This window comes from Nomascus leucogenys, chromosome 22a (genome assembly GCF_006542625.1).
Source record: "Nomascus leucogenys isolate Asia chromosome 22a, Asia_NLE_v1, whole genome shotgun sequence".
In the NCBI taxonomy this organism is placed as follows: domain Eukaryota; kingdom Metazoa; phylum Chordata; class Mammalia; order Primates; family Hylobatidae; genus Nomascus; species Nomascus leucogenys.
In genome coordinates, this window is record NC_044402.1 from 39,054,346 (window position 1) to 39,073,034 (window position 18,689).

Genomic DNA, 18,689 nt, shown 5'->3' on the forward strand with positions numbered 1-18,689 from the left:
AAGTCCTTTCAGTAGGCCTTGGGAACCTTTGAGAAAAGTATAGATTGCCCAAGACAAAAGACTGGCAGGGTGATCAGTCCAAAGCATTTATTAGGAGAATGTACTTAACAAGTGGGCTACAGCATCTCCTCACAACAGACAGTGAGAGAGAGTTGTTCTGCCTAGGTATATCCAAAACAAGGGGGTCAGGGTATGGAGTTTATGAGGGTTCAAGGCATTTGGTTCAGGGCCAGGGCCAGTTTTTTTCAGTGTTTTGGGCAACAACCTGAATACCTTTTCAAGGCTCTGGCTCGGGCTCAAGCCTCCAGGGGACATGCAGCTGGCCAGGTCACAGGGCAATCAAGTTACTCTGTGTTTCTTTGTCAGGACGCAGAAAAAAAGTGGGGAAGCTGGGGGACCCTACAAGGATCCTGGCCAGGAAAGCAGGGATTGTGTTCATTTGAGGGTTTCACTGTCAGTGAGAGTCTCAGCTTCCATGCAACTGTCCATCACGGCTGCAACTGAAATCAGAGCTGGGACACAGCGCACCAAAAGCTAAAGTCTTGATGCCATCAAAGGACATCCCTGCCCCATTCACATCTCCTTCACGTCCATTAACTGGCAAAAGGAGAAAAGTGAGAGAGAAGATGACCTAAGTGTGACTGAAGCAGGCAGTTCTGGAAAATGAAGCCAGAGCAATGAGCCGGCCCCTCCTTTGACCAAGGAGGAAGGAAGGAGCAGGTAAGCAGGAAGGCCAGGGTCCCAGACAGGACCCTAATGATCCTGAATCCATGTATCAGGATCCATCCTCTCCTTACACCCTTCCTGGACACAGTCTTACCTCTCATTTTCCAAAGCCCTGCCATGCTGCCATCCCGCTTCCCCACACTCCGCCCCGGGTTCCCTTTTCCTAAAGCTGCAGATTACAGCTTCTCCAGTAGGTGGCAGCACACACAGAGCCACTCACATATACTGCAGCTTCTCAGAGCCTGAGAGCCAGAAACTGTCTCCAGAAATTCCCTTCATAGAAATAAAAAAACACCAGAAGTCACATTTCATCCTTTTACATGGTTCCCATCTACCCTCACAACACATGTCGTCACCAAAGACACACATACAAGCTCCAATGGCTTTTGCCAGGCAATTCTTCCTCCAGGACCCCATCTGTCCCCTCCCTCATCCCTCCCCTTGGACTTTGCCCTTCTTACTGGCCAGGCAGGGGGGCCAGAGTCCAGGCTTGACTCATTCCCACCTTGTCCTGGGCTGAGATCCCAGGTTTGTAACAGAAAACACCACTAAAGCCCCAGCACAGGAGAGAACCACCCAGCCCAGAAGTTCCAGGGAAGGAACTCTCCCGTCCACCATGGAGTACCTCTCAGCTCTGAACCCCAGTGACTTACTCAGGTGACTGCTAACCCTCCGCTCTACCCTCCACCTTTAGGGGATATAGGCAGGGCAACAATACTCCACTCAGCCCCTAGGAGACTAACCAGTACCCCTTCCTCCGGCTCCCCACTCCACAGTGGGCTTGTCAAGCTCCTGAGCCACCCACCCCCACCTGCACTCCATGGTCTCTCCCTCATCCCTAATCTATAAACCTTGATCTCTCCCTCCCTAGCCCTCTAGCCACTCTACCCTCATCATGCCCTTTACACTCACCAAGCCCCTCCTCGCCCCTTCTTGACTTTTCTTCTCAACTACCAGGTCAGTATCTAATATAAGCTCAGAGTTTGGAAGGAGGGTCTGGACCTCAGCTCCACCACCCCAGCGACCTTTCCGTGTCTGTGATCACAAGCGGACCATCCGGAAAGGCCTGACAGCTGCCACCCGCCAGGAGCTGCTAGCCAAAGTAAGTAGGCCAGGTTCCTGGGTTCCTATAGCAGGGGTAGCCAAGGGGCTCCACAACAGTGGCAACTTGCGATGATGGAGCAGACGGCTGAAGTCACACAGCTGCCCCTCTCTCTGAGGGCTAAAAGCAGTGGGGTGGGCCTAATGAGCTCTGGTCAATTTGTTCATTTTCCACCTAGTGAGCTTTTCTATGGGAGCAGGGGTTAGCAGGAGATAGGGAGAGTTGGAGGGATGGAATTCAGAAGCCAGTATGGAAAGGTGATTTGTATGACAAATCAAGTTCAAATTCTGATTCTGCCACTTCTTGGCTGTCAAACCTTGGGAAGTTGTTCAACCTATCAAAATCTCAGTTTCTTCAACTATACAAAGGCAATAATAATACATCACTTCCTAGGGTTGTTGAAAGGAGTAAGAGGATAATGTAGGTAAAGTCCTCATACCTGGCACAGAGTAAGGACTCAAAAAGGTTAAACACTATTACTGAAAACACTTCTGGAGAACTCTGAGGGTGTGGGAAGTGAGGTGCAGCATTGTAGATAAGACAGAAGGGTGGACTTCATGAGAACCTGGCTTGCTTTCCAATTCCAAACCAGAAGTGACTTGGAGGGGAGCAAGGGGAGATGCCAATGACATGGTAGGAGCAAAGAAGAAAAAGGTCAGCCTCTAGCTAGGATCCCCCAAAAACTGAAGAACATGGAGAGCTGCAGCCTTTAGGAGGTATCAAAGTGCCGGAAAGTCAAGGTGGGACATCGACCAATGTCTAGAGCCAACTGATGGATGTTGGGCAGCTAAAGAGGGAAGGGGCATGGGATAAGACCTGCCCTTCCTTCTTGCTTCTTGCCATTGGGCAGGCATTGGAGACCCTACTGCTGAATGGAGTGCTAACTCTGGTGCTAGAGGAGGATGGAACTGCAGTGGACAGTGAGGACTTCTTCCAGCTGCTGGAGGATGACACGTGCCTGATGGTGTTGGAGTCTGGTCAGAGCTGGAGCCCCACAAGGGTAACAGGCCTATACTGGGGCTGCTTCCAATGCCCGTCCTTTAGAGCTTTCCCGGGCTTCCTCTCTAGCTTAACCCTGATCCTGGGGACCAGGTGCAGGGGGAGTTGCGGAACTGTCAAGAATGTCACACAGTGGACAGAAAGTCCAAGCGAGGGAGGGTCTGACCCAGTGCTGATGGAGATTAGTGGTGGGTGTCTGGTATGAGGATCTACTGCACTGACAAGGGTGTCCTACAGAGTGGAGTGCTGTTATATGGCCTGGGACGGGAGAGGCCCAAGCACAGCAAGGACATTGCCCGCATCACCTTTGACGTGTACAAGCAAAACCCTCGAGACCTCTTTGGCAGCCTGAATGTCAAAGCCACATTCTACGGGCTCTACTCCATGAGTTGTGACTTTCAAGGACTCGGCCCAAAGAAAGTACTCAGGTCAGAAATCAACATGTCATACTTCCCTATCCCCTACAGTTGGATAGTCCCCATAATCCCTCCTCTTGCACCCACCTACCCCTAGCTAGCTCTTGCTTGTGGAAAGTCCTCATCTCCCAGCTTGATGGCTTCCTCCCAGGTTTCCCAAATCATCTGATTTCCTCGTCTCTGCCCTTCAGGGAGCTCCTTCGTTGGACCTCCACATTGCTGCAAGGCCTGGGCCATATGTTGCTGGGAATTTCCTCCACCCTTCGTCATGCAGTGGAGGGGGCTGAGCAGTGGCAGCAGAAGGGCCGCCTCCATTCCTACTAAGAAGGGGCTCTGAGCTTCTGCCCCCAAAATCATTCCAAGCGACCCACTGCAAAGACTATGACAGCATCAAATTTCAGGACCTGCAGACAGTACAGGCTAGATAACTCACCCAATTTCCCCACTGTCCTCTAATCCCCTCGTGACAGAACCTTTCAGCATAACGCCTCACATCCCAAGTCTATACCCTTACCTGAAGAATGCTGTCCCTTCCTAGCCACCTTTCTGGCCTCCCACTTGCCCTGAAAGGCCAAGATCAAGATGTCCCCCAGGCATCTTGATCCCAGCTTGACTGCTGCTACATCTAATCCCCTACCAATGCCTCCTGTCCCTAAACTCCCCAGCATACTGATGACAGCCCTCTCTGACTTTACCTTGAGATCTGTCTTCATAACTTCCCCCCAAACTAACAAAAACATTTCCAATAAAAATATCAAATATTTACCACTAAGACTTCTGACTCCAATTGAAACCAGGAAAGGGATGGGGTGGATACCCCATTTTGCCCTCCCCCATCAACACCCAGTCCCAGATCCAAAGCCTCAGTCATCAAGTATGGAGTTCAATGCCCGCCTCCGCTTGGCCACTGCACCCTGCTGCTGTTCCCAAGCCTCTCGCCGCTTTAGGAAGGTAGTCAAGGCCACATTTCGAGCCACATGGTGGCCGAAAGGGTCTCTCATCAGCTCCTGGTTCTGCTCCCCTGCAAAGGGAACCACTCATGTTTAGTACTACCATGCTCAAAGACAGACTCTACCTGAGGTAAAGATCCCTCCATTTCCCCCAGACCCTGGGACTGCCACTGGGATAAAGTGAACACTTCACTTTCCAAAGAACAGAAGTCAGAGGGCAGGGTGAGGGCAGAGGACTGCACAATCAGTCAGAGGGAGGGAAGGGGAAAGCAGACTGCTAAGAACCCATGAGCAAGACCACCCTTTGGAACTAAAGACTGTTGAATTTCAGTAGACTTCCCGGCTACCCAGTGATCTGGAGTAAGAGAGGGGAGAGTCTGGAAACATCAAAAATAAGGGCTGGTACTCACCCAGCTCAGCAGCAATTTCCTTCCGGGCCCTCAAGGCTGCTCCACTCCAGATGGCATCTAGCACACGGCTGCCATGGCGACTACAGGCCAGAGCCACATATTGTCCCTGTATGGAGACAAGCAAAGTAGGTCTCTCTAGCAAAGTCCACAAAAGTGTATTTTGGGGGCTTGCGGAGAGTGAATTTTCTGAAGTGTTTAGGGGCTGAATTAAAATAGTCTAGGAATTACATAGCCTTTTTGAGTCTGAAGGTACAGTCCGGGGAAAGCTCATATTCTCTAAATGGATGATGGTGGGGAATCAAGGCAGAAGCCAGAAATCTAACCTTTAGGTTCTGCAGCACACGGCGGCGCTGCTTGCGCGTCACAGAGGGGCTGGTCAGGATGGCATCGAGCACATGAGAGCCAGCAGGACTTTGGGCCAGGGCCAGAAGTTGTGGTCCCGTTAAGGCACCCAGACTTCGAAGTACAAGACCAGGAGTGGAGAAGTGCAGCAGATGCTGGAGCAGTAGAGACCCAAGGACTGTCACATCCCCCAAGGCTCTGGCTGCGGCCACTGCCACCTGGCAGCACAGAGATAGGAAATTAGGAGGCGCCAACAAGCCAGGTGGATGAGCCCATCCCCAGAACGCTGCCACCTCCACCTGGATGAAGTCACCACTCTCACCTCAGAAGTCAGAGGCTTGCTAAACCCTGGGAGGCCTGGCTCCCAATCAGTCACTGGCTTGGCCTCTCCTCTACCTCACCTGGTGCTCTGCAGGCACTGCCCCCTCCTCCTCCATCAGTCCATAGTACACCTCATAAGCCATCAAAGTGGCAAAGAGAGGCACACAGGCCACTTGCCGGGATGAGGGCTCTGCACAGTGGAATGCCTAAAGAAGAAGACAAAATATGATGAACCTGAGAACTTCTCCATCCCTAACCTCAACTTTAAGGGAACACCTTCAGGAAAGGAAAAAAGGCCCAACTCCACAAGAATGTGAGCTCCATGAGAGCAGACCTCATGCCTTGCTGTATCCCCAGCCTCTATCACATACAGGGGTTAATAAACATTTATCCCTTAAATAAACTTCTCTCTTAGTTCTGGGAGACAATTTTTGTTCCAGGACTGTGAAATAACATTTGGCCTCAGCCGGGTATGGTGAGCCGAGATTGCGCCATTGCACTCCAGCCTGGGCAACAAGAGCGAAACTCCATCTCAAAAAAAAAAAAAAAAAAATTAGCCGGGCGTGGTGGCGGGCACCTATAGGCCTCATTTTCCCCCATTCCTGTGAACTCCTTGGGCATTAGACTTCCTGAGTCCAGAGGTACAAAAACTTAAGATTAGATAAGTCCTAACAGGTAGAAGTTGGACTGAGGGCATAAACAGATTGTGGGTAATATCCACTCACCTCCAACAAGAGCTGTAGGACCTTGGCTTGGTAGGCCCCAACTCTGCGACAGGCCCCCACCAGGGCAATGACTACCCCTGGGTGGCCCTGGGCCAATACAGCTTCCAGGACAGGGCTCAGCTCCTCAAACACAGGGGACAGCTGATGGGAAACATGGGATGTAACTTTGGCATTCTAGTAATGGTGGACCACATTATTCAGAGAAATCTTCCCAATGAAAACAAGTAAAAATGCTAGATAAAACATAAAAAGCATTGCCAGTATCAGGACTTTTGTTTGGCTAGATAAGGCCCAGGACAAGGGGGCAGTCTTAGAGGTGCCACCCCACAGGAAGGAACTTTAAGTGGCTCTTCCCTGTGTGTAAGGGAGAACTAGGGGCAAGGGGGGACTAAAATTAAACCTGCGCTTCCACTCTAACACCCAATGCATGAGACCACAGGGAAGCCCACCTTAGTCCTAAGCAGCAAAGGAAAAGAGAAGCTATGGCAAAAGCTCTAGCACTCATGTGGGCTTACAGCCAAGTACCAGAGTCTGGGTGGGCCATGGAACCTCAAGCTATGAACTTGAATGAAGCCAGTCTCTTGCTGGTCCTCATACCTGAGAGAAGTCAAAACAAATCCTCACCAGAAGGTGGGCACCTTTATCCTAAGCTCTGGAAAACCTCAAGGAATAGCTTTTCAAGGGCAATGGCCAGCACAATGTCAAGGGTATATAGAGGCAGACAGACCATAAAATAAGGTCCAATGATCAAGAATTAGCAGAAACAGATCCAGCTCAGGTTTCCAACTCACCAGCTCAGGGGTAGTGACTGCATCCAGTAAGCGCTGCAAAGGGAAGTTGGCAATGGGATGTGCAGCCAGGGTCTGCAGCTGCCCCTGCAAGTGCTCCTCAAAGAGGCTCTGGAGCCTTGGGGGCTCCAACACCAGCAGGACCTGCTCCAGGAGTCTGGAGCTCGTCTGATCCCGGAGAAATAGCAGTAGGGGACTAGGAACAAGAAGGGCATCAGGCAGTCTTAACTCCATTTCATGCAAAATACAGTTGCACTACATCACCTCATTCATTTCACACAGCCCCACCAACTTTGGTCAATCCTGAGGCCCTGACCATACCTGCCATCTACTGAGGAACTGCGAGTACTCAGGTAGCCAATCACAGCATTGCAGAGATGAGCGCAAAACTGGGGAAGTTTGCGGTGTAAGACCTGTAAAGCCACTTGAAGACAGAAGCTGGAGATCTTATCAGTGATAAACACTGTGGAGAGAGGGCAGAAATAAAGCAGCTTTCTCAAAATCCAGACAACCTGCATAACCTCAAACTTTAGGCAACAAGATACAGGGCACTATGGACACAAAGGGACTATACAAAGTGCTTTGAACATCAAACCAGACTAGGTTTGAAAAGAAGGGGAATAACCTGACCTAAGGGCCTTGCTTGGTGGTAAAATCACCTCCAGAAAAGTAGATACAAGACGCTCCTCCTACTTCCCTCCTTACCTGCAATGTCCTTCAGAAAGGAGGAGCTCAGGTCCTGAAGGCGATTCAAAAAGGTTTCAGGGACTTCAAAATCAGCAGGCTTACATTCCTGAGCTGGGGCCTTCTGTGCTTCTGAAGGAAGATTAAGAACATGTGCAGTGGGGAGATCACAAACTGCCATCCAGGAGAGAAAAATTCCAAAGATGAACAAGGATTCCGCTTGGAGATGCAGAACAGATGCAGTACCACTGAATGTCTCTTCTGGATGACTGAACTGAGACTACATTTCTGTCTTAATTTTTCTAAGAAACTTCAACCAGCTTCCCCATGGTCCACAGAAGACAGTTCAACCCCCTCAGCCAGGTATTCAAGGCATTCCAAAATAAAGCCTCATTTAAACTCGCTAACTTTATTTCCCAGAGTTTTTCAAAATGTGGATCGCAGCTCAAGACTGTATCATGAAATCAAGTTAGTGGTCTCAACTAGCATTTTTTTTTTTAATGAAATAGAGCAGAATAAAGTTTTGAAAAGAAAAAAAAAAATAACAGAGTGGCCTGCATGTAGTAAGGGTATTCTTTCCTGAACTTTTGCTTGAGTCCAGTATGTATGTTACTTTTGCTTGAGTCCATTTGTATATTAAGTCATGCTTAAAAATTTCTTCTCCTGCGTCCATTCTACTAGCCTTCCCCCAAACACAACTGTACATCCCTACCTCTGGGCCTCTGCACACACTAATCTTCGGCTTTCTAAGCCCTATTCAGATTAGGACAGGTCAAGCTAATTCTTCCAGGTCAAGCTCCCCCATGAAAACTTACTCTTCCGTTTACTGTCTCATTCTGAACTAAATTCTTCTTCCCCCTAGGTCCACTTTCCTCTTGTAATACTTACCAGATGATTGGGAACCACGAGACCTGGCTCTCTCAGACTCCAGAATAGTCCCTCCTAACACCTGAAGCAGAGTTCTGACCACGAAGCTGCCATGTGTGTCTCCACAGTAGACAAGAAAATCATCACACACCTCAGCGGCTAGTCCCAGGACCAGCTCCTCCAGGGTCTCCGTGGGACCATCCTTCCCATCCTCCTCCTCCTCCTCCTCCTCCTCCTCTACAGCACTCCCCAGTAATCGAGGGAGCTGTAGCAAAGCACTTTGCAATACATGGACCCCGCATCGGTGACAGGCCACAGTGCGCAAGTTGGAGCGCAGAGCAGCCCATACGCGACAAAGCGGTTTCAAGGGACTGAATCCCAACAGTTCCTGCAGCATCTCACTGCCAGTCCTGTTCGTGGACAAAGCTAGGGCCTGAGTCTCTACTTCCTTCATAATATTGTGCACCATCAGATCTGGAAAAGTGAAGAAAGACACACTTTGAAGAGACTTAATAGAGAATACGGTTATGTACCCTCACTTAACCAAGGGTCGTGGGTCGGAGGCCGAGGAAGAGGACATGGGAAATGAAACTAAGTCCCCACACCCTGCCGACCCTAGAAAGTTTCCTTGCCTGCCCTGGATTTGATGCTCTTGGTCTAAACCCCGAAGTTGCTGCCTACCTCGTTCTTCCCCAGTCTCGGGAGCCTCTTTCAACGCTGACAGCGCCCGGCGGAAATATCCCAGAGCTTCCGGGCTCAGGTGCGGGTGCGAATCTGGAGCCGGCTCCGAGCGCCCATCCGGAGGCGGCCAGGGTTGCCGCTTACGGCCCGGTAAGGGGCGCCCCGACCCCTTGGCCCCGCGCCCCCGTTTGCCACCAGCTGGGAACCGGCGCCCCACCTTGTGTGGAGAGCGCGGACCCAGCCCCATGTGTGCTTCGCGACCTGTCCGGCTGCAAAAGCTTCCTTAGCTGCGGACAGACCTTCCACGTCGCCAAGCGTGCGCCTACTCCAGACCAAGTTTAGAAACGCGGGCGCGCTCCTGACGCAGCTACTACGTCATAGTTCCGCGCGGCCCCAGCCGGGCGGGGTGGGTGTGTCCCCCAGATCGCTCCGCCCCCATCCGCAGGTTCCAACTTTGGCCCAGGACTCTGCCCCTCGACCCCAGCACAGAATCGCCCCGGTTCCTACTACAGAATCAACCCTTGAACACTGCCTCCACGTCGCCGACTCAATCTGGGCCAGAACCTAGACTTCCACCGCAGCCCTGCAATCTGCAGACCTCAGCGGCAGCGCAGGTGGCAGGTAAGCGGCACACGCTCGTCCCACTTAGGGCTTAGGATCTCCAGGCGTCGCGCTCATCCCTGGCCCGGAAGCTGCGCCTCTGGCTCAGCCGGACTGGGTCAGGCCAGGGACCGGAGCTCCAGATAGCCCAGGACTCTGCGTGGACGCGCCCCGAGGGGCTGCCGCGCCAGATTCCCCCATCCAGGCAGCCACACTCAGAGGGTTGTAGTAGTTGTCCACTTCTGGACAGTCCCACTCAGCCCCTTCTTCACTCTCCAGGCCTCCCAAAAGACAGTCAGCCTTGTCCTCAGGCCCGCACCCAGTTGTCCGCAGATTGCGGACAACCCTCTGACTCCCTTGCCCTCAGGCCCGCACCCAGTTGTCAGCCTCTGACTCCTCTCCCCTCAAAGGATTCTTACCTTGGCTCCTCCTCTTAGCCCTAGTGAGGTTCTCCCCTACGCCCCCCGCCCCACCTCGCCCCAACACACACACAGTCTCCAGGCTTCCCTCAGAGCAAGTCTTTGCTTCCACAGACCTTCCTCCTTTGCCTGTGAGTCATGGCAGCTCCTATGAATGGCCAAGTGTGTGTGGTGACTGGTGCCTCCAGGGGTATTGGCCGTGGCATTGCCTTGCAGCTCTGCAAAGCAGGTGCCACAGTTTACATTACTGGCCGCCATCTGGACACCCTTCGCGTTGTTGCTCAGGAGGTGAGTGCTTCCTCTGGGACCACAGTTGCAGAAACCACCCGAGAGAGCCCTTCCACTTAACTGCTCCCTTTCCTAATCCCTTACCTGAAACTATAATACTACTCAACAAGATGTGAATATTTATTCAAAGTGGAAATTAAAAACCCCATAAATAACTTCAGGTAAGGTAAAATTTTGCTGCCAAGTGAGTTTTATGAAAAAACTTTGTGTTTGAGCCAAGCATGGTGGCATGTGCCTATAGTCCCAGCAGCTACTCCGGAGGCTGAGGCAGGAGGATCGCTTGAGCCTAGGAGTTGAGCCATGATCACGCCACTGCACTCCAGTCTAGACGACAGAGGGAGACACTGTATTAAAAAAAAAAAGAAAAGTAAAAAACTTTTTGTTTGAGAGCAGAGATTTTGGAATTGCAACTGAAGGGTTGTGGACCTGTGCTTTCCTCTGTTTCAGGCAAGACTTTTTTGAACTGTACATTTTTTACTTATTTACTAGACTTCAGTTAAATAAATATTTGCGTATCCATGATTTGCTATGCATTGGTAAACCACTGAAGTTACCAAGACTAATAAGATCTAATTTCTGCTCTTCAAAGACACAGTCCATGGTAGAGTACAGTGGCTCATACCTGTAGTCCCAGCACTTTGGGAGGCCAAGGCAGCAAGATCACTTGAGGCCAGCAGTTGGAGACCAGTCTGGGCAACATAGCTAGACCCAGTCTCTACAAAAAATATTTTTTAAATAATTAGCTAGGCACGGTGGCCTGCACCTATAGTACCACCTACGTGGGAGGCTGAGGCAGGAGGATTGTTTGAGCCCGGGAGTTCGAAGTTGCAGTGAGCTATGATTGCACCACTGCACTCCAGCCTGGGTGACACTGAGACCCTGTCTCTAAAGAAAAAAAAAAATTAAAATTAAAAATGAAGATAGATTCCAACAGGAAGTCAGGTACAGAAATCAGTCATTTCAATGTAATGTGAATATGGTAAATTATAAGAGGGAGATATGCACAGAATACTCTAGGGGTGTTGGGGAGCATCCAGATGACATAGGAGAGTGGCTAGGGAAAGTGGTTTGGGAAAGCGTCCTGGAGGAGGTAGGTGGTTCTTGAACTGAGTTTTGAAAGGTAAGAGTTAGGTAAAGGAAGTTAGGAAAAGCATTCCAGCAAAGGGAGCTCCATAAGCATAGGGACGGTGTGTGAAAGAGTAGATGTGTGAGATAATGCAAGGGAACAGTAGTGAGTGAGAGGCTAAAGAGGAAAGAGTGGGTCTTGGAAGACCCTAGGAGAGAACTCAGGCTTCATTCTCTAAGAGATGGAGATCCAGTTAGGAGATTTTGAACAGGGTTTTTGTTTTAGATAGGTCGTACTGGCTGGATTATGAAGAATTAATTTAAGGCAGACAGACTGGAGGTCAGGTGAGTAGTTGAGAGGCATTGCAGTAGTTCAGACAAGGAGGGTAATGGGGGGGACCCAGAGCATAAATTTGGAGAATAGGAGGATTGTTCTTAGATAAGGGACTCTTCTTCCTCTGAAGTTGGAGGTTTGTGGGCATTTGTAGAGAGTGAGACAGAACAGGAAGTAGAAATCATTCATGGCTGACAGCTTTGGTTTTTTCAATTACCAAGCAGGAGCATTGGTGGAGTGAGGGTAAGAGAGCTGGGACTGAGTAGAGGTTTTAGGTGAGTAGTGAAGGGTGGGAGCTAAGGGCATGAGAGATGGAAATGACCACAACAAGGAAAAGGATGCTTACTCATTTCTCAAGAACAGACTCCATGCCTCACTTGTTCTTACCCTCTACTTGCAAAGTACATTGCCATGCACATGGTGGGCCTCAGTAAATGTTTGTAGATTATCAAAATTTACATTGCAATTCACCTTGCTCTGGGGTGGGGAGGCCTATCATTCCTGAAACTACTCAAACAGACACCAGAGGGCAGTGTTGCCTGCCATGTTGCCTCTGCAGCTGGCTCTCCTAGGATTGTCTTCTCGGTTCTCAAGCCCGCTTTTGGTTGGGGAGTTTTGTCATGACTCACATCCATGTGCGAATGTGAGCTCATATCCCCTGTCCTACTCCAGGCACAATCCCTCGGGGGCCGATGTGTGCCTGTGGTGTGCGATTCAAGCCAGGAGAGTGAAGTGCGAAGCCTGTTTGAGCAAGTGGATCGGGAACAGCAAGGGCGTCTGGATGTGCTGGTCAACAATGCTTATGCAGGAGTCCAGGTACCCTTTGAACTTTGTTCCCAACTCCATATTTCTGACCTCCCCCTCAGACCCCTGTGTCTTCATCCCCACTCATTGTCCCTTCCATTACCCAGCCCCTCACACCTCCCTACCTTCAGATCATTCATCACCCTCCCTGTGCCTTCCAGACGATCCTGAACACCAGGAATAAGGCATTCTGGGAAACCCCTGCCTCCATGTGGGATGATATCAACAACGTCGGACTCAGGTGGGTGCTCCACTGCCCAGGCCCGTGTTCCCGCACTCACTTGGCCAGCTTGACGGCCAGGCCTTTCCTTACATGCCCTCTCCTTTTCCCTCTGGCCTCCCCCATCTCGTTCTTCTTCCTTCCATTCCATTTGTCCCACTTACCTCTGGAGAAGTTCCATCCAGGTGAGTCTGTATCTGAGAATGTCAACTCTTGCCTTGTTTCTGTCAGTAATTTTCATCGGAACAAGCTCTTGGCCTCTCTCCTGCCTCACTCTCTGCCCATCCAAATGCAAGACCCAGAAGGGAGGAAGCCTCCTCTTCTCAGTAATGCGCACAACCTGTAGTCTATACTTTCAAAATGGTTAGAGGGAGAAATTGTTTTGTTTTAGACCGGGAGAAGCTTAAGAAGAAGGAGTGAACACCAATGCTCTTTAGTCTCCACATCCTCAATCCACACCCACAGGCAAGGGCACTGCCGGGTCAGAGTTGGGAGAGCAGGGATATCACTGGGTCACACTGGGTCATCTAGCCCAGGAGTCAGATGAAACACAGCATTTAGAATTCGCCTAGCATAATGCACACCAGTTATGCCTCTGTTACTGTTGGAATGATGTTATGCTCTCATATAATCAAGCCATGCCTGATGGATGTGATCAGTCACCTGTGGGAGTAACCACGAGATTATCAGCAAATCTGTGACTAAAGCATGCAAGAACACCCACCGCTCCAATTTTGGTACTCCGGTAACAATCCCAAGGAAGCAGGATTAGAATGCAATTGTGATTTCCAAAGTGGAGGGAAGATCATTAGGACAGAGGAGGATGGTGAGGCCAAAGGCAAGAAAGGAACACCTTAAGAGCTGGAAATTGGCCAGTGTTCATGACCATATTCTCCAAAGAGAGGTGCCTTCCACACCCTCATCTCTTGCTGGCCAGGGTTTTGACCTTGAAGCAGAGATTCAAGGCAGAGGCCCAGACCCTAGACCTTGGGCCCTGATGAATTATCCAAGGTAAAGGCCCCTTGATGAGACCCTGACAGCCCCCCAGCACCTCCTGCCCACCCATTCCCCATTGCGCACTTACTGCCTTTCCTCTGTATTACCTTGGGCTGCACCTTCCTTTAAAACTATAACTCTACTTGTTTTCATTTGGAAGGTCCTAAGTCTTTCCCCATGCAAAAGAAATTTATTCTGGTTACCGTTATGTGTGTGTTACTTTTTTTAAATATGGAAAAAATCTGAAGACCAGTATAATCTTATTGCCCTCAATGCCATCCCTTGCTGTCTTGCCTGATATATAGCTACTATTAATAGCCTGGCATATATTCTTTCAGATTTTTCACGTAAATATCTCTCATTCTTTTTAATACTTGTACGTATTCTATTGGGAGGATGTATGATCATTTATTTCTCTAATCCCTTATTTGTTGCAGCAGTGGAATTCTTAGATCAAAGAATATGTACTTCCCTTAGGTTATAGGGACTGTGGGAAAAAAAACAGAAAAAAAGAAAAGAAAACAAAGAATATGTACTTTTTAAAGATTTAATAAATATTATCAAGCTGTCCTACAAAAAGACCCTACCAATTTTTTATCTCAAGACAATGAAGGGGAATATGTGTTTCCCCATGTCCTCTACCATACCAGGGAGCGTCAGCTCATGCACTCAGGCAAGCTTTGTTACTATAATAAGCCGAAAATATATAAAGGGGTTTTAATTCATACTTCTTCCACTATTTGTCAGGTTGAATTTTTTTTCCCCTTTGTTTATTGGCTCTTTGTTCTTTTGTAAATAATCTTTGACTTTCACATTAATTTATAAGAGATCACTGTGAAACAAATGACTTTGGCATATATTTTACAAATATTTTTCCCAATTTATCACTCATTTTTCACATGCATACTCCCCCCGCTCGTTTGTTGTTGTTGTTGTTGTTGTTGTTTTGAGGTGGAATCTCGCTCTGTCACCCAGGCTAGAGTGCAGTGTGCAATCTCAGCTCACTGCAACCTCTGCCTCCTGGGTTCAAGTGATTCTCATACCTCAGCCTCCCGAGTAGCTGGGATTACAGGCACCTGCCACCACGCCTGGCTAATTTTTGTATTTTTAGTAGAGAACGGGGTTTCACCATGTTGGCTGGGCTGGTCTCGAACTCCTGATCTCAAGTGATCTAACCACCTCAGCCTCCCAAAGTGTTGGGATTATAGGCATGAGCCACCATACTCAGCCTCGCCCTGCTCTTTATATATACAGAAATATACATGTATCTTTGTATTTGTATGTGTATGTGTGTGTATCTTAATTTTAAGAAGTCAAATCTTTCAGTCTTTTATAGTTTCTATCTTGGTGTGATGCTAAGAAAAGCCTTCCCCCCCTCAAGTTTATAAACACATTTGATCATGTTTTCTTTCAGTAATTCTGTGCTTTCATTTTTTATATTTAAATATTTGATCCTTTTAGGCTTAATTTTAAAATAATAAATGAGGCAGAGACCCAATTCCCCTAACTCAAATAACTGGTCATTTGTCCCAAATGATCCAACTTTCCCCATTGAGTTGACAGGTTCCTTTTGTAATACATTGCATTCTCACATACACTTGTATCTAATTATTCACTGTTTTGTTTCATTGACTTATCAGTCTACTGTTACACCTGTACTGCATTCTTTTAACTATTACGTCTCGTACATTTTAATTTATTTTATTTTATTTTTTAGAGATGGGGTCTTGCTATGTTGGCCAGGCTGGTCTCAAACTCCTGACCTCAAGCAATCCTCCCATCTCAGCCTCCCAAAATGCTGGGATTACAGGCATAAGCCACCATGCCTGGCCCCTGTGCATTTTAATATGGGTGACAGCAGGGGTAGGGAAAGCAATCCCCCTCACCCACAAGACATTAGTCCTTTTAGTCCTGGCTGTTCTCTTTCTTTTTTTTTTGAGACAATCTCACTCTGTCACCCAGGCTAGAGTGCAGTGGCACAATCTCAGCTTACCGCAACCTCCGCTTCCTGGGTTCAAGAGATCCTCCTGCCTCAGGTTCCCTAGTAGCTGGGACTATAGGCATGCACCACCACACCTGGCTAATTTGTATTTTTAGTACAGATGGCGTTTCACCACATTGGCCAGGCTGGTCTCAAACTCCTGAGCTCAAGTGATCTGTCCCCCTCGCCTCCCAAAGTGCTGGGATTGCAGGCGTGAGCCACTGTGCCCAGTTTTTCTGGCTGTTCTCACGTGTTTATTCTTCTCATTGAGCTTTAGATTATTTTATCGATTCCTCCAAAAGGTCTTATTGAGATATAATCCAATTTGACTGATTCTATGGATTGATTTACATAGAAATGATGATTTACATGTCAGTTCTTAGCTTTGAAAGATTTTGTCTGTACTTATTCTGTCATGGTTTTATAGTTTTTCCATGTAGACACTATACATTTCTTAAATTTTCTCCCCCTTAACAATTTTGTTTGTAATTGTTATTGTGACAGGGCTCTTGCCTTCCATTTCATCTTCCAAAGATTGCTGTTTCTCATCTGTCAGTGGTTATTTTGACCAGTTTTCCTCTCAGAATATGGCCTCAAGCCCCTAATTCCTCAGGTCGCTAACCCACCCTACGTAGCCTTCCCAGTGGACAACAACCACCAGAAGGCAGGGGAAGCTGCCAGAGGCTGTGGCGCCCAGGCTAGCACTAACACGGTTCATTCCTTCTTCCCTTGCCCCACCTTCTAGAGGCCACTACTTTTGCTCAGTGTATGGGGCACGGCTGATGGTACCAGCTGGCCGGGGGCTCATCGTGGTCATCTCCTCCCCTGGAAGCCTGCAGTATATGTTCAACGTCCCCTATGGTGTGGGCAAAGCTGCGGTGAGGACCCAGTGGCATAGGAGCTGAGGAGGTAAAGGACAGTGATGGTACCTATAGCTCAGGAGGTACAGTCCCCAGTGGTCAGAATGGTAAGGCTGGCTCCTCTCAACTCCTCCTCTGCCTCATCCAAGGACAGTTCCTTTGCTTGTGCTCCTCTCGGTTGGCTAGAGTAGGCATCACACTGGGATGGGGAGGGTGGGCAGCTGAGACCTTGGGACTCCTGGGAAGGGCAAGGTGGGTGGAGCATTCACAGTAGAAGCAGAGAGGGCAGGGCAGAAAAGTGACATGGCTAGGTGGCTCTTACCCTGCCTTCCGCCTCTCCACAGTGTGACAAGCTGGCTGCTGACTGTGCCCACGAGCTGCGGCGCCATGGGGTCAGCTATGTGTCTCTGTGGCCAGGGATTGTGCAGACAGAACTGCTGAAGGAGCATATGGCAAAGGAGGAGGTCCTGCAGGATCCTGTGTTTAAGCAGGTTGGCAAGGGGAGGGCGAAGGAAGCAGAGAACACAGGGGAGTCAGCCTCTCCATCCTCAATAACAAGATCAGATACTCCCACTCACCAGGTGCTTACTGTGGCAGGTGCAGGGCTGAGCATGGGACACACATAATTTCCTTTAATCCTGTAAGGGAGATACCAGCTCCATTCTACAGATGGCAAAACTGAAACCCAGAAAGGTTTAGAAACTTGTTGAAGGTCACATATGTCCTAAGTGGAAAGGCTGTCTAGCTCCAAAGCCCATGCACTTGACCCCCACACCAGCTAGCTTAGAAGGTCCAAACACTATTTGGCACTACCAGATCCTTCCACTTAGCAAAGACAGCAGATCCTGGTGCCAGGGCATATGGCTCACCTGGATGTGGGGAGGAGTGGCTCTGGCACCTGCCAATACTTTGGGTCCTACAGGCCCTGCTTGAGGTCTTTGGGCTCTTTGGTCTTTGGTCTCTTTCTCCTGGAACAGAAGCTGAAACGGGGAGGAGACTTGGGCAGTGCTCTTGGAAATTAACCCTTCACTTCTCTGCCCCTGTGTTTCAGTTCAAATCAGCCTTCTCATCTGCGGAAACCACAGAATTGAGTGGCAAATGTGTGGTGGCTTTGGCAACAGGTGAAGTTTGGGGGCAGCTGGTAATAAGAAAGGGCATGGAGGATGTGTAGGGCGGTAGCATCGAGTGCCCAGATCTGGCTCAGGAGTTGATTGAGGAACATGTCATTCTTTTCTCTGCTTTTTGAGGCCCAAGGGGTCAGCATTCCCAATTTGAGGTCTGAGAGCCTTAGGAGCAGGCTCCTGGGAAGTGTGGAAAAAGTCCAAGGCCCAAGAGCCTCCCCAGGAACAAAAAGAAAGAGTTCTCCAGGGCTCCTGAGTCTGTCTCAGCAGTGCCCTGTCCAACTGGGCCCAAACCTTGTCACTCTGCATACTCCCCTGCCTGCCATCTCCACCTGTCTGTGTGCCCGCAGATCCCAACATCCTGAGCCTGAGTGGTAAGGTGCTGCCATCCTGTGACCTTGCTCGACGCTATGGCCTTCGGGATGTGGATGGTGAGGACCCTGGCACAGCAGCCAGCCTTGACTGCTGTTCCCTCTGTTCCCTGCCCACTCCTCCCTCGGTCTCTCCAGCCAAGGTGAGGGTATCTGAGGAGTGAGAAATGAGAATCTAATCCTCCTCCTCCTGTTGTTCCCAGGCCGCCCCGTCCAAGACTATTTGTCTTTGAGCTCTGTTCTCTCACATGTGTCGGGCCTGGGCTGGCTGGCCTCCTACGTGCCCTCCTTCCTCCGTGTGCCCAAGTGGATTATTGCCCTCTACACTAGCAAGTTCTAACCCTCCCAGTATATGACACCACGTCTCTACTTGTCTTCTCATTTGGGCTTGGTGGTTGGTCCTGTCTCAATGAAACAGCAGCCTTTCTTGCCTACCCATACCCTTAATATGAAGAGAAGGCCTCTGCTGTGTGTCCGTGGTGAGTTCTGGGTTGCGCTTAGGTCTTTTCTTTGTGCCTTGGTTTTCCTTGTCCTTCTTTTTACTTTTTGCCTTAGACTTGAAAAATGCTCTGGGAGCTAATAAAAGTCTCATCTCTCTTTCAATGTGTTTTTGACTGCT

The 18,689-nt window shown here is 49.3% G+C and overlaps 3 protein-coding genes across 4 annotated transcripts; 2 read left to right on the forward strand and 1 right to left on the reverse strand.

Moving 5' to 3' along the window:
- Positions 1-365: 365 nt before the first annotated feature.
- Positions 366-4,015, forward strand: CIDEB (cell death inducing DFFA like effector b). The gene is made up of 6 exons (XM_030804154.1): positions 366-720; positions 1,281-1,383; positions 1,684-1,828; positions 2,679-2,828; positions 3,065-3,255; positions 3,435-4,015. The coding sequence occupies exons 2-6, from the start codon at positions 1,343-1,345 to the stop codon at positions 3,565-3,567; spliced, it is 660 nt and encodes a 219-aa protein (XP_030660014.1). The 5' UTR covers positions 366-720; positions 1,281-1,342; the 3' UTR covers positions 3,568-4,015.
- NOP9 (NOP9 nucleolar protein) lies at positions 1,028-9,363 on the reverse strand. Of its 2 annotated transcripts, XM_003260697.4 has the most exons (10): positions 9,012-9,363; positions 8,352-8,804; positions 7,485-7,595; positions 7,101-7,242; positions 6,783-6,975; positions 5,992-6,132; positions 5,347-5,472; positions 4,927-5,163; positions 4,604-4,709; positions 1,028-4,264 (listed from the first exon to the last, which is right to left on the reverse strand). In XM_003260697.4, exons 1-10 carry the CDS (start codon positions 9,256-9,258, stop codon positions 4,107-4,109), a joined length of 1,914 nt encoding a protein of 637 aa, XP_003260745.2. In that variant the 5' UTR covers positions 9,259-9,363; the 3' UTR covers positions 1,028-4,106. The 2 variants fall into 2 exon arrangements, with proteins under 2 accessions (XP_003260745.2, XP_030660012.1); XM_030804152.1 differs by lacking the exon at positions 8,352-8,804 and having other exon boundaries at positions 9,012-9,347.
- Positions 9,364-9,379: 16 nt separating this feature from the next.
- DHRS1 (dehydrogenase/reductase 1) lies at positions 9,380-18,673 on the forward strand. The gene is made up of 9 exons (XM_003260690.3): positions 9,380-9,632; positions 10,145-10,318; positions 12,390-12,533; positions 12,683-12,762; positions 16,464-16,596; positions 16,923-17,069; positions 17,630-17,699; positions 18,050-18,130; positions 18,274-18,673. Exons 2-9 carry the CDS (start codon positions 10,169-10,171, stop codon positions 18,408-18,410), a joined length of 942 nt encoding a protein of 313 aa, XP_003260738.1. The 5' UTR covers positions 9,380-9,632; positions 10,145-10,168; the 3' UTR covers positions 18,411-18,673.
- The last annotated feature ends 16 nt before the right edge of the window (positions 18,674-18,689 follow it).